This window comes from Wolffia australiana, chromosome 7, assembly GCF_029677425.1.
Source record: "Wolffia australiana isolate 7733 chromosome 7, ASM2967742v1".
Lineage (NCBI taxonomy): Eukaryota > Viridiplantae > Streptophyta > Magnoliopsida > Alismatales > Araceae > Wolffia > Wolffia australiana.
In genome coordinates, this window is record NC_135841.1 from 14,910,940 (window position 1) to 14,923,407 (window position 12,468).

Below are 12,468 nucleotides of genomic sequence, written 5' to 3' on the forward strand. Positions count from 1 at the left end.
GAGAGAGAGAGAGAGGGAGTGAGAAGCAATTAGAGAGTGAAAGAGTGAGGGAAAGAATGAGAGAGTGAAAGAGCGAGAGAGGGAGAAAATGGGAAGGAATGAGAGAGTGAGAAGGAGAGAGCGGGAGATTGAAGAAGAAAGAGAGAAGAGAGAAAGCATGAGATAGTGAGGGAATGAGAGAGTGAAAAATACAGTGAGAAGAGAGAAGGAATGAGAGAGCGAGCGGTAGTGAGAAAATGAGCGAATGAAATAGGGAGAAAGTGGGGGGAATAGAGTGTGAGAGTGAGAAAGAAAGTAAGAAGATAGACATAGTGATAGAGGGAGAGTGTGAGGGAGAGAATTAATGAGAAAGAGTGTGTGAGAGTTAGAGAATAAGAGAGTGACTGAGTGAGAGAGGTAAAGAGTGACTGAGTAAGAGAGGGAAAGAATGACTGAGTGAGATTGGAAAAGTGAGAGGGAGAGAGAGAGTGAGAGAAAGAGAGAATTGCGAAGTGACTGAGTGAGAGAGGGAGAGAGTGAGAAGGGGAGAGACCGAGAGAGGTTGAGAATGAGAGAAAGGAAAAAATGAGAAACCTCAAGAGTGAGGAAGAAATAAAGAAGAGTGAGAGAATACAAGAGAGAGCGTGAATGAATGAGAGGGAGAGAATGAGAGTGAGAGAGTGAGAGAGTGAGAGAGGGAGAGCGCGAGAGATCGAGAGAAAGAGGGAGTGAAAATAAATCAGAGACAGACCTAGAGAGTGAGAAAGAAAGTGAGAAGAGTGAGATAATGTGATAGTGAGAGAGTGAGATCAATGAGAGGGTGAGAATGAGAGCGTTGGAGAGGGGGAGAGTGAAAGAGAGAGGAGAGAATGAGAAGGAATGAGAGAGTGGGTGAGTGAGAGAACAAGGGATTGAGAGAGTGAGAGAGATACGAAGTGAGAGAACGATAGACTGAGAAAGTGAGAGAAGGATAGGCTGAGAGAGATTGAGAGTGAGAGTGAGAGATGGAGAAATATATAGCAAGATAATGAGAGACTGAGTGAGATAGAAGGTGAGACAACGAGAGCGTGAGAGAACAAAAGATTGAGAGACTGAGCGAGATAGAGAGTGAGAGAACGATAGACTGAGAGAGAGAATGAAATATGCAGATAGAAAGAAAGCAGGAGAATGAGAGATTGAGAGGGATAGTAATCAAGAGAATGAGAGAATGATAGATTGAGAGATTGACAGTGTGAGAACTAGAGATTGAGAGATTGACAGTGAGTGAGAGAACGAGAGATTGAGAGGGATAGTAATCAAGAGAATGAGAGAATGATAGATTGAGAGATTGACAGTGTGAGAACTAGAGATTGAGAGATTGACAGTGAGTGAGAGAACGAGAGATTGAGAGGGATAGTAATCAAGAGAATGAGAGAATGAGAGATTGAAATAGATAGAAAGCAATAGAACAAGCGATTGAGATATAGAAAGTGAGAGAACAAAAGATTGAAAGATTGAGAGTGTGTACTAATCAGAGGAACAATGAAAGATCCAGAGAGTGAGTGTGAGAATGAGAAGAAGGATGAAAGATCGGGAGAGTGAGTGTGAGAATGAGAGGATGAGAGATTGAGAGATTGAGAATGCGAGAATGAGAGATAGAGAGCGTCCTTATTGACTCAGGCTGAGGCGGTCGCGTGGCTGGTGACTGGTACTTGCAACTGCAGAGGCAGCAGCAGGATGGGGGGGCCACGATCGATTGTAGTTTCTCTCTCAGAGGATAGTGGTTAGAGAAGTTTCAAACATATAACAATAATATAGTAATATAAAGAACTATAATAATATTATAATAATATACTAATACGATTGATCAACGGTCTGGTTCAACATGATAACCGAAACTGGACAGAACTTCCGGTCAGCCCTAGAAAAGCAGACTGTGGTTCCGACCGAACTTCGATCAAACCATGTCCTTCCCTACTTTCATGACCTTTCCTTTTAATTCACCTATTCACCATGTAAAAAATGAGTGACTTTGGTTAGTGGCCCACTGCTCAATATCTCGGAACACTGACTACGGAGCACAAGGGCAGATGATTTCTTTCCCACACAAACGGTTGATCACAAGGAATCACGATTCTAAGCTCACTAGTCAAGACAATTGAGTTAACAAAGGTGAAATGTTGGGAAGGTGAAACGATTGGCCTGGTGAATTAATATTTCTGCTTAAAAATGTACAATGCGTAGCAAGGACATGCAAAGAAAGACCAGAAAAGCAAGCACCGAAACCTGTTTTTTCCTCAGCAGCAAGATCCAGTGGAAGCGTTTGTCTGAGGCGGCTTTTGGCTGAAGATGTTCTTCTTCGTTGTGGCAGAGCCCTCAGCCAAGAGACTCGGCGTGTCCAATATCTGCATCAAATGTGACCCATGATTGAAAAATATAGTAGAACTAAGCAGAATGAATTCAGCTCAAAGATTAATTCATGTCAATAGAGCTTAGTGTAGCACCTTGAGAACTAGTTCTTCAAAGCATTGCTCTACATTAACTCGCGTCTTCGCGCTACATTCAATGAAAAGACATCCATACTCCCTTGCAAACTCAATGCCTTCTTTCTTTGTCACAACTCTTTCACTCTCCTATGAAAAAAGAGAACTTAAAGGCCATCATCTTAGTGATTCTCTAACAAAACAAGCCTTCAATCTATACCTTGTCCACTTTGTTTCCAACAAGCATTTTGATGCAGTCTTGATTTGTGGAGTACAAATCAATCTCCTTGGACCATATGTCAGAAAGGTTTGTGAACGTGTCACGCCTTGTGACGTCATAAACTGAAAAGCACATCATCAACATTAGACAATGCAAAAAGCAGCACACACTCAAAGGAGTTTTCATCCAGCAGGAACACGCCCCTACAGCACTAGAAAAATGGAAAAAAGGAAAACCACGTCCGAAATAAAAAATTAAAATCATAAACTAATCTATCAGGTGTATTTTTTTAAAGGACATGTGAATCTGACAAATGCTTTTCCGTCAACTGGGGATGATCTTAGATAATTTATTTGCATGGAAATAGACAGTTCAAAAAAGATGACAATATTCCATTTTGTTTTTTGTGTAATACTTAATATAATAAATATAGTATTTTCTCATATATTCTTTGCAAAGAACTAGAGAGTTGACAAATGTTCCACACTACACTGATAATCTTGATTAAGATCAAATAGCTTAATCCCGTTACAAGAAATAAATAATGACCAGAGGGAAAAAACGCGATGAATTAATTTAGGGTATACTAAATTAGAGAAGTGAAGTAGCTAAATTAGAGAAGCCCTTGAACCTATCACTTTCCATTATACAGTGCTATCCTACAATGATCCGGAGTCAGACCCATGAACCGAAGAAAGCCCAGAGCATGAGCTGGTCCAATCCTAAAGTGCGACCTACTAACGGAGCGGATCCCATCAGTAACTGAGCCATAATAAGCAACCCTACCTGTTATCCCTCTTTCCTCCACTTGATCTGCAGACGATGATGTCATCTGGAGAGCAGTGTCTCATCAGTAATCCTTCTTTGTTCCTTCCCATTAACGTTCTTCTCTTTCACCCCAGGAACTCCTATCTTTTCTTCTCCCCCAAAACCTCTCTATTTTCTGGACTTGGAACTCAGTTTGAATTGAACCCTTGAATATTCTTGGGAAAATCTACAACCCAGACATACCCCATTAGGGCTGTATCATATCCGTCTACTATTTGAGGTATCCAAGATCAAAAACTATTAAAGATTTAAAGCAATTATAATCAAATTTTTACAAAGCTGTACCAAATTTTTACGGGCAAGGGAGCAAGATATTTTCGAACAAGAAAAAAACTCTGATTCAATACTCAATATAATAGTCTATGAAGAAATTTATGGCAAACAGCTTATTGATTATCGACTTTAAACAAAGCATATATTGCCATTAACCTGAGGAACATCCGAAACCATTTTGCTTCATAAAACAACTTATGAAGAGATTTGCGGAGCTAAAAGGTGGAGATCCCAGAGAGCAGATGGTACATGTGACAGATACCGGCAAGAGTTTTGAAAGATAAAACAACGGATGGATTATTTGTCTAAAGCTATACTGAAAAAGATATATGTGAAGGGTGTGATACACAAAGAAGGGAAGAAGTTGGATGGAGTTATCTGGTTTTTGCAGTGACCAATTACTTATCAAATTCACAAAAGGTCTGTTTCAGTGAGAATGAGATTGCTGCTACATTCTGTCCAAGCAAATCTCAATCCCTCAATAAAAGAAGAGAGGAGGATAAACGATATTCAAGAAGAGAAAATTCCATAAGAACAGAGAGATTTCCAGAGCAAGGACAACCCTACTAATTTGATCCATCCTATCCAGATCATGATCACTTCTCGTTCAGGATTTGATGCAGCCAAAGGTTTTTGAATTAAACGTGTTATGAAGTGAATCAAGGGGAAGATACGTGTGGATAGTGAGCCAATACAATTTTGATGTCCAGAAATTGTAGCAAAGCACAGAGAAAGAGACAGCAAATTGTGGATGCAATCTTGGGTATGAAATGACTAGAATCGTCTGGCAACGCTCTAACTAGAATGCTCTAGATGATTCAGTACGCATAGATGATTCTACTGGTAGGCCCAATATCACTGATAACAATTGGAAAGAACGAACTAGAGTTCAATCATTGCAGAGACGTGCTCACACCAGGTAATAAGAAAATCTCAAAGTCCTGTCCCCAGTATAGTGTTATGAGTCAAGAAGACAGACAATAGCCAGAGGTTCAGCGATAGTTTTTGAGGTCTCTAATAGGAGCTAAATTACGAGGGCTCTGCTCCGACGTTTTTCTAGAGTTGTTGCTGTGGGGCGTTACTGAGAGTTCCCCCTCCAAGTACAAAAGCACTTCTCCCAGTGCACTCTTTGATACGATCCTAAGTCTAGGCTCGTATCGGAAGGAGGGAAGAGGACGAGGAGAGGCAAAGTTCCCGGGGTAGAGAGGAGAAACGGGAATGGTAGGGGGAAGGCCGAGCAGACGGGTTAGGGACCGGCCGGGGACGAGCCGCCTGGAGATGCGGTGAGGAGACGATTGCGAGGACGGGGACCGTGGAGGAAGAAGGCGCATGGACGTAGGAGAGACGAGAGGGGAAGAGAAGCCACTAAAATATAATAACCAAATCCAAGTCTGCCCTCCCCTGAAGGAGGGCTGTGCTATTTAAAGGAACACAAAGGAAACTATGACGAGAATGCCCTCGAGAGGCACGGGTAACCTATCACTCTTCCACATGATTCTTTGCAGACTCGACCTAGTGACCAAAATGCCCTTATAGGGCACCCCATTGATATGTTCTTATTATTAGTCTCCCGTCCCTGCCAACTTGCCTTAAAGCTGATTCCTTGCTTCCCATCTATTTGGGTGATGCTTGAGATATATCACTCATTCACGGTGGCTAGGGTGCATGATTGTCCGGGATCCGACAGTGAGACTGTTCGGAATGGTTTTCATCTTGCCCCCGCGTAATAAATTCTTTTTTAGGTTTTCTGAAATGCTCCCATCCCAGAACCATCCCTTCCATAACTGTCTCATTTGGGAACTGTCCCATCAGGAAACCTGCGTGCCCATGGCATGAACGTTGCCCTGCTGTTTCATTCTGTCTGACATCGGGGACAGAAGGTGATAGAAGTTCTGAATCATATATGTCCTAAAATGAGAAAAAAATGATGAAATGGAATTTTAATACATTTTTTATTATGTCTCATCCAACGCCTCCGGATGAGACGGTTTTTTCTCTCGTCTGAAGTCCAAGGCCCAGAACCAAAATATCGTCCTATCAGCATCCATGCACCTTAAGGGTCGCAACAGGTGCTTGCGAATAAGGCCCAATTTCACAAACCTATACTGGACCTGCACAAAACTCAGAGAGTTCCTCAAGAAAAAGGGATGGCCCACATTGGCATCTGCTTTCAGGGCTTTGAGAGGTCCCATAGGATTGTAGGGCCCACTGGACCCAAGGGTGGGGCTGGCTGGAACCAAAGATGGAATACAGCTGAACCGGGCTGGATTGCAATCTTGATGGCTGTTGGACCACAACCTGAATCAGGGGTGGATTGCTGCTTGGACCCTGGCAAAACCATGGCCCCGATCATGGCTGGACCCTAGCTGAGTCAAGGTTTAGACTGCAGGTAGTCAATGATTCGGAATGTGGGTTATTCACAGTTTGCCTCATGGCCTAGAGCGTGGTTTTGGCCCCTGATGGTCTTTACTGTTGGACTGCAAACAGGCTGCAGATGGGTCATGGATGGGCTGCACATTGGTCCCACAAGGCAGGCCCAGCTCAGGCAGTGGAGGCAGACCCAGACTGGCCTGCAGGGGTCAGCGGGCTGGGGTGAGGGAATCTGTGTGCAGCACCATGGAGGTCCGCGGGAAATGTGGGCTGGGCTGCAGGCACATGGCATCCGGGTTTTGCAGGTCAATTCAGCAGACAGGACCATAGCAGCAGTGCCACGGCAAACATGAGGCTGGCTCAACAAGGGACAGCCCGCCACTGCGTTCTTGGTATGGGTCCTGACGACACATTTCAGCGTAAAGGGCAACAGCTCATCATGAAAAATGTATTTGGCAAACCTAGGGCTTGCAATAGCCCTCCTCCCTTGTGAATGTACTGCCTGTTGCCACACATGTCGGGATGACGGCGGCAGAAAGTTGACGGTGGAGGTTGGGTGGTGACAATGGCCATGGGGGTTGCAGTAGCCACAGCAGCCAACACAACACTATGGCATCGGCTGTGGTGACACAACAGCAGATATGACTACTGTCGCATGGAATGCAGCTGCAGGTGTGATGTCTGCACGACAGATACAGTGTTGAAGGCTGGCGTGACGTTGGTACTGGATCTTGGAGTGGCTGTTGCGATGACATCATGCAGTAGCTGTGGTGGCCATGGTGGTGAAGATCAACACGAGGTCAGCTAATGCAGTGGTCTGCTGTGCCACCAACTCTTGGAACTGAGACAAGGTAATTAGATTATTCCCAAAATACAGTTGGAATCTTCGTAGGCAATATTTCGATGTATGGCTTTCTTGAGGAAACTTACACAGCCTGAGCACAGGAACAGTGTAGTAACGCAACTTGAGCCCACAAGCCCTGCTTTACTTGAAGCATATGAGTTCATAATCCACAAATCTAGCCTATTCAACCCTTGAGTCCATAAGCACTGGAGCACTCTCTTACAAGGAGAGCACTCAGAAGGGAGAAACAAATTTTTCTGAAAAAAGGAATACTTTGAATTGTGTCCATCAAGGTTACAGTAGGGCCTTATATAGGCCATTAAAGGTAGATGATTGTCCATAATGACAGTGCGTTTGAAATTAAAATATAAGACATTGGGAAAAACAACACTGACAAGGGAAACAAGAAGATCAGAAACCTAAAATGCCTGATCACAGATATTCTACAAAATTTGACAACTGTAGAACCTGTCAGAAGGTATTGTATACCTTTAGAAAGATGTAGCAGAGATATTCAGCAGATTCCAGCAGAAATAGAATATGTCAGAGGATTTTGTGCGTCTCTAAGTGAATTTCTGAAGATCTTGTCAACTTTTGGGAGATTCTCCACCTCGGCCCATCACTTGTTAATGGGCTTCTGGGCTAAATCACTAAGGTCTTCCCAATCATACATGAAAATTGATTGGAAATCAATAATAACAAGCTTGGTGATTTTTCAAAGGAAAATGGTTGGCATAATGAGTCATAGAGGGAGGAATTAGCTATGGATCCCAGAAAAATAGTTGGAAGCAGTTAGACATTAAGCAGAAGCTTAAAGAAGATTCCTTCACATAGAATTGGAAGCATATACGGCTTTCAGTCAGCACAAGAATGGATGACACCAACCCCTGTTCTGAGACTACCTAGCTTGAAGAAGAATTGTGAAAACAATGTAGATGCATCAGACATGGAACATGATCAGTTAAAACACAAATTGGAGGTTGTTCACTTTTCACCCCGAAATTGACTAGAAATTAAATGCACATATTATTTAATGGGAGTAAGATTTATCATCCATAAAGACTGATTGATCTTGGAATATAACCAGGCCAGCTGCAAGTTTAACCAGAATATCAATGATGACCTGCTGATTATTAATATCAAATTTTATATAATTTGGGGAAAGAAAACTAAGCAGAAATGGGCTATCGTGTGCACCAAATATTCATATAATATAGCTCCTTTCATTGTTATCTGAGTAAAAAATTGGCCTTAAAGTTCTCCAAGACGAAGTCCAACAGCATTGAACATTATCAAGAAAAAAACATTATCAAGGAATAGGAAAGCGTAGGTAGCTTAATAAAAATGGTTGGCGATGGCACTTAATAACAAATTTACAAACACCGGAAGACAACTCTGATACATCAATATAGTATCAATGGAAATATCTCCAACTAGACCAAGAATTCAAGCTAAAACCACCAATGTGGGTATGAACTCATTCAAGAAAGATGATAGAGAGATGATAATGGAGTTGGACGATTGGACAGCTCCTCCCTCCTCGTTGGTGAATCTCCTTCCTCAGAGTGGCGAAGCTCCTTCCCAGATCAGCCGCCTGAATCCCGCTTCTCTGGCCTTGCGAGGGTGTAACCGTCGTCGCTCTGTGCTCAAGGAATAGTTGATGTCCTCCCCCGTGTCTCCCTTCTTACTTATTGGAGGTTGCCCACCTTGGTCAGGTCGAGCGGTCAACGGGTCGTTGACCTGCTCGCTTGTGCCTTCTTTGGTATTTTCTTGAAAAGTACATATCAAACTCCCATATTCTTCATTACTTCATGATCTAAGGAAAGCTTATCAAGACCGCATTGTGGCATGACACTTTTTTCCTTGACTCCAAAGGCACACGTATGTTATAACTCCATATTTCTCCATATACTAACAGGAAACATCGAGCACTTTGTTGTTGTGACCTCCAATACATTGTGCATTATCTTTGAGGTGATAGCAGCTCCCTCAAAGTTGGTCAATTGCAATTTTGAAGGGACATCATACATCTCTAAAGCATGTGAAACATTATGCCAATGAACACAGTAGAGACGTCAATTTTGTAGAAGCAAATATCAGAACTTAGAGAAGAGAAATCTTGAAGCTGGTATCGCTCCCCAAATTCATTGGAATTTGTAAGTTGGGTATCCTTTTTTTTATTTTGTTTTCAGTTTTTTGGGGTATTATTAACGAGATGCACGAAGAGTTATTGACAGGTTTTGGTGAGCGATCAAGGTAACAAGCAGACTTCTCAAATCCTAGCCCGATGGCATAGCCCAGAAATTTTACGGATCAAACATACTCATCCAACTATTTAATATACCTTTCCAACATCGACGGGATGTAAAACTAACTGAAGTTTTTTCCACACAACATGCTTTGATGAAATACAGAGGGGAATTGCAAATCAAGAAGAAATGCACGGAAAGGGTGAATGTGAAAATGAATGAGACAGAATATATTGAGTAACAAATTTCTTCCATGCGGACGAGAAACAAAGTTGTCCTACGGACTGTAAAAGAATTCAATTTTTAGGACTAAAAAATAAGAAAACGGAAAGAAAGTATGAGATCACACGATAAGAGCATCTGGGAAAAGAAAATACCCATTATGATTCCCTGTGCTCCTCTATAATACGAGCTAGTTAACGTCCTGAATCTTTCCTGCCCAGCTGCAAGAAAAGTGCAGCCGCCATTAAACTTTCCAACATCTATCTCAGCATCTCAGAAGAAGTGTATATTGCAAACGTAAGAGTGCCGGACAAAGAAGAAATGCTGATTGCTCTTGCGTCAGCCAGAAACAGTCTGAACGATGAAATCTGAGAATTAAGTGTCCCAGATAATTGACTCACTAATCTCCAAGCAGTTGGTGGTATCAAATAGCTTTGGATAGCCGGTGATAGGGAAAGAACAGACATTTAATTATTCTATAACATGAAAGAAACCCAGCCACATGCTATTAACATGTCGACGTTTAATGAAGAATAGTTACCCGTATCCCATACAGCAAGCTTCAGTCTCTTCCCCCCAACAGTGACCATTTTGACCTTGAAATCCACTCCTGAGAAATGAAAAAAAAAGAGAATTTCTGAGGGGATAATCGAATTCACCAAGAAAGAGGGACGAAACTACGTCAAATCAAAACTTTCGAGTACCACGAATATAACGACACATGAAAAATGAAGCGTATTTGATTGATAACGGAGACACAGAATGCATCAAAAAGAGCGATTCGACTCACCGATCGTTGGCGACAGATCTTCAAAGGTCTTGGACATAAAACTCAACAGCAAGCTACTCTTGCCAACGCCTGAATCCCCAATCAATAACAACTTGAACAAGTAATCGAACTCTAACTGATTCGAGGACGACGACTCCATCGCAGCGTCCTCCAGCTTCGCCGAGAAACCAAACGACGAACAACGAACAAAAAATGAACCCTAATTCGTCGATCGGACCGAGTATCTTCGATCCAAGCAGATCGCCGCTTCTCCCAAGCGACCGAGATTTGTCACCTAGCAAGGCGGTGGAGACGGGGCCTGGGGGAACTGTTCAGACGTAATTTCTGTAAAATAAAGGGGAAAACAGCAAAAAAAGCACTAATGCCAGGTGGCCCCACACGTCGTAAAACAAGAGTACAAGACATTTCCGCTTTCTTTCCTCCCCCGACATTTTCAAAATTTTAATTATTAAAATTAAAATAATTAAAGGACGCGCTTTTGATGCGGTGACCACAAAAAATTATCACACTACCGCCACGATGATGATGATCATGATCCTCACGTTGATAATGATGATGTCAAATCGATGATGATGAACTGATGCTGTCGATTTTGCACAAGATGATGATGACGATCATGATTCTCACGTTGTTAATGATGATGATCACATCGATAATGATGAACTGATCATGTCGATTTTGCACAAGATGATGATGACGATCATGATGTTCACGTTGTTAATGATGATGATCACGTCGTAATGATGAACTGATCATGTGAATTTTGCACAAGATGATTATGCCCACGACGACGATGATCGTGTCGATAATGATGAATTGATGATGAAGAAGAAGAGGAAGTGGAAGAAGAAGGTGAAGAAAAAGAGGAAGGAGAATGAGAAGAAGAATTTGTGGAACAAAAGTAATAAAATAATTATGATGATGTCGATTTCGAACTAGTTGAAAAAGAAGAAGAAGATTCTGCCATTAAGAGCCCCTGAATCCGACAGCTCTTCAATTTCTAAGCTCGATCATGCACACGAATTAAAAAAAAAACCACGCCAACTTCGTATTTCTCTTCTGAACACATTTCAAGAATAATAATTAGCATCTACAGAGAGAACAAAGATCAGAGGCGAAAGTGCTCCAGCTGAATATCGCTGGCCTTGAGGGGAATATACTCGCCCAAGAACACTTCCAGATGATCGGCCAGAGAAGACTTGTCGATGCTCTCATGGTGGAAAGACTTGCAGACGAAATAGACCACCGTCTGAACGACGAGCGCCTCAAGAACAAGCAAGCTCATGAGCAAAAGAAGCACTAACCCGAAGCCGGCCCTCGCCGCGTCGCCATGCCCTCTTCCACGAGCCACCATCTTCCTGAACAAAACCTCGATTCCCACAAACCCGACGTGGAAAACGAGGAAGATAGCGCAAGCCACGATGGCCTTCCCCTTGACCAGCTCCTTGCTCTTCTCCATGGCCGCCAGCCCGTACCTCTCCTCCAGCACCGAGATCACGCTGGCCAGGTGCCAGATCACGCTAACGTAGACCAGTCCTGCGAGGTACGCGGGGACGAAGACGAGCAGGAAGGCGACGCCGCCAGCGCCGGTGCCGACGAGGAGGAGAGTCGGCACGAGGACGAGAAGCGCAACCGCGTTGTAGGCGAACAAGACGGCGAAGCTCCAGAGGAAGGTGACGACGAGGCGACGCCAGACCTTGGGCACCACGGTCAGGACCTTGCGGAAGGTCATCTCCTTGGCGGTGTACACGCAGGCGACGGTGTAGACCACCGCTGAGGTGGAGAGAAGCGAGAGGACGAGGACGACGACGAGGTAGACGGCCTTAAAGGCCGCGTAGGACGCCCATTCCGAGGCCAGCCGATCGATCAGCCTCTCTTCTCGGAGGCTCCCCTCCGGCGCTTCTTCTAGGGCTTGCTCGTTCCGGTCGATCTTCGCGAACATCCGATCGGAGATCTCGACGTGGAGGAGGAAGATCACGGATAGCGGGACGATGAGGCTGACGGCGATTTTCGCGAAGATTCTTCGCCATGCGAGGATCATCTTCTGCGCCTCCACGAATATTCCCCCGATTCCGAGGAATTGCAGCTCTTCCTGCTCCCTCTCCATCGATCCGATCGCCTGCAAGCTCGCGGAGGAAGAAGAAGAACACGAACAAGACGACGAACAAGAACAACCTAGAAGACGAGCCAGAGGAGAAAATTGGGGGCTTCTTTTATAGCCCCCCGAGGCT

The 12,468-nt window shown here is 43.6% G+C and overlaps 2 protein-coding genes across 2 annotated transcripts; both read right to left on the minus strand.

Moving 5' to 3' along the window:
• Positions 1-2,136: 2,136 nt before the first annotated feature.
• On the minus strand, positions 2,137-10,554 carry RAB18 (RAB GTPASE HOMOLOG B18). The gene is made up of 6 exons (XM_078577934.1): positions 10,238-10,554; positions 9,989-10,057; positions 9,603-9,668; positions 2,662-2,783; positions 2,463-2,591; positions 2,137-2,363 (listed from the first exon to the last, which is right to left on the minus strand). The coding sequence occupies exons 1-6, from the start codon at positions 10,374-10,376 to the stop codon at positions 2,256-2,258; spliced, it is 633 nt and encodes a 210-aa protein (XP_078434060.1). The 5' UTR covers positions 10,377-10,554; the 3' UTR covers positions 2,137-2,255.
• A 706-nt stretch (positions 10,555-11,260) lies between these two features.
• On the minus strand, positions 11,261-12,427 carry LOC144705176 (uncharacterized). The gene has a single exon (XM_078577728.1). The coding sequence runs from the start codon at positions 12,342-12,344 to the stop codon at positions 11,346-11,348; it is 999 nt and encodes a 332-aa protein (XP_078433854.1). The 5' UTR covers positions 12,345-12,427; the 3' UTR covers positions 11,261-11,345.
• Positions 12,428-12,468: the final 41 nt, after the last annotated feature.

What these genes read in the sequence shown, in the direction of transcription:
- RAB18 (XM_078577934.1), bottom strand. Translation starts at nt 10,376, where the DNA reads ATGGAGTCGTCGTCCTCGAATCAGTTAGAGTTCGATTACTTGTTCAAG. An exon ending in GCTTGCTGTATGGGATACGG is followed by an intron (nt 9,669 to 9,988) that starts GTAACTATTCTT and finishes CTTTTCTTGCAG; the next exon opens with CTGGGCAGGAAAGATTCAGG. An exon ending in TTGAAGAACTAGTTCTCAAG is followed by an intron (nt 2,364 to 2,462) that starts GTGCTACACTAA and finishes CATTTGATGCAG; the next exon opens with ATATTGGACACGCCGAGTCT.
- LOC144705176 (XM_078577728.1), bottom strand. Translation starts at nt 12,344, where the DNA reads ATGGAGAGGGAGCAGGAAGAGCTGCAATTCCTCGGAATCGGGGGAATA.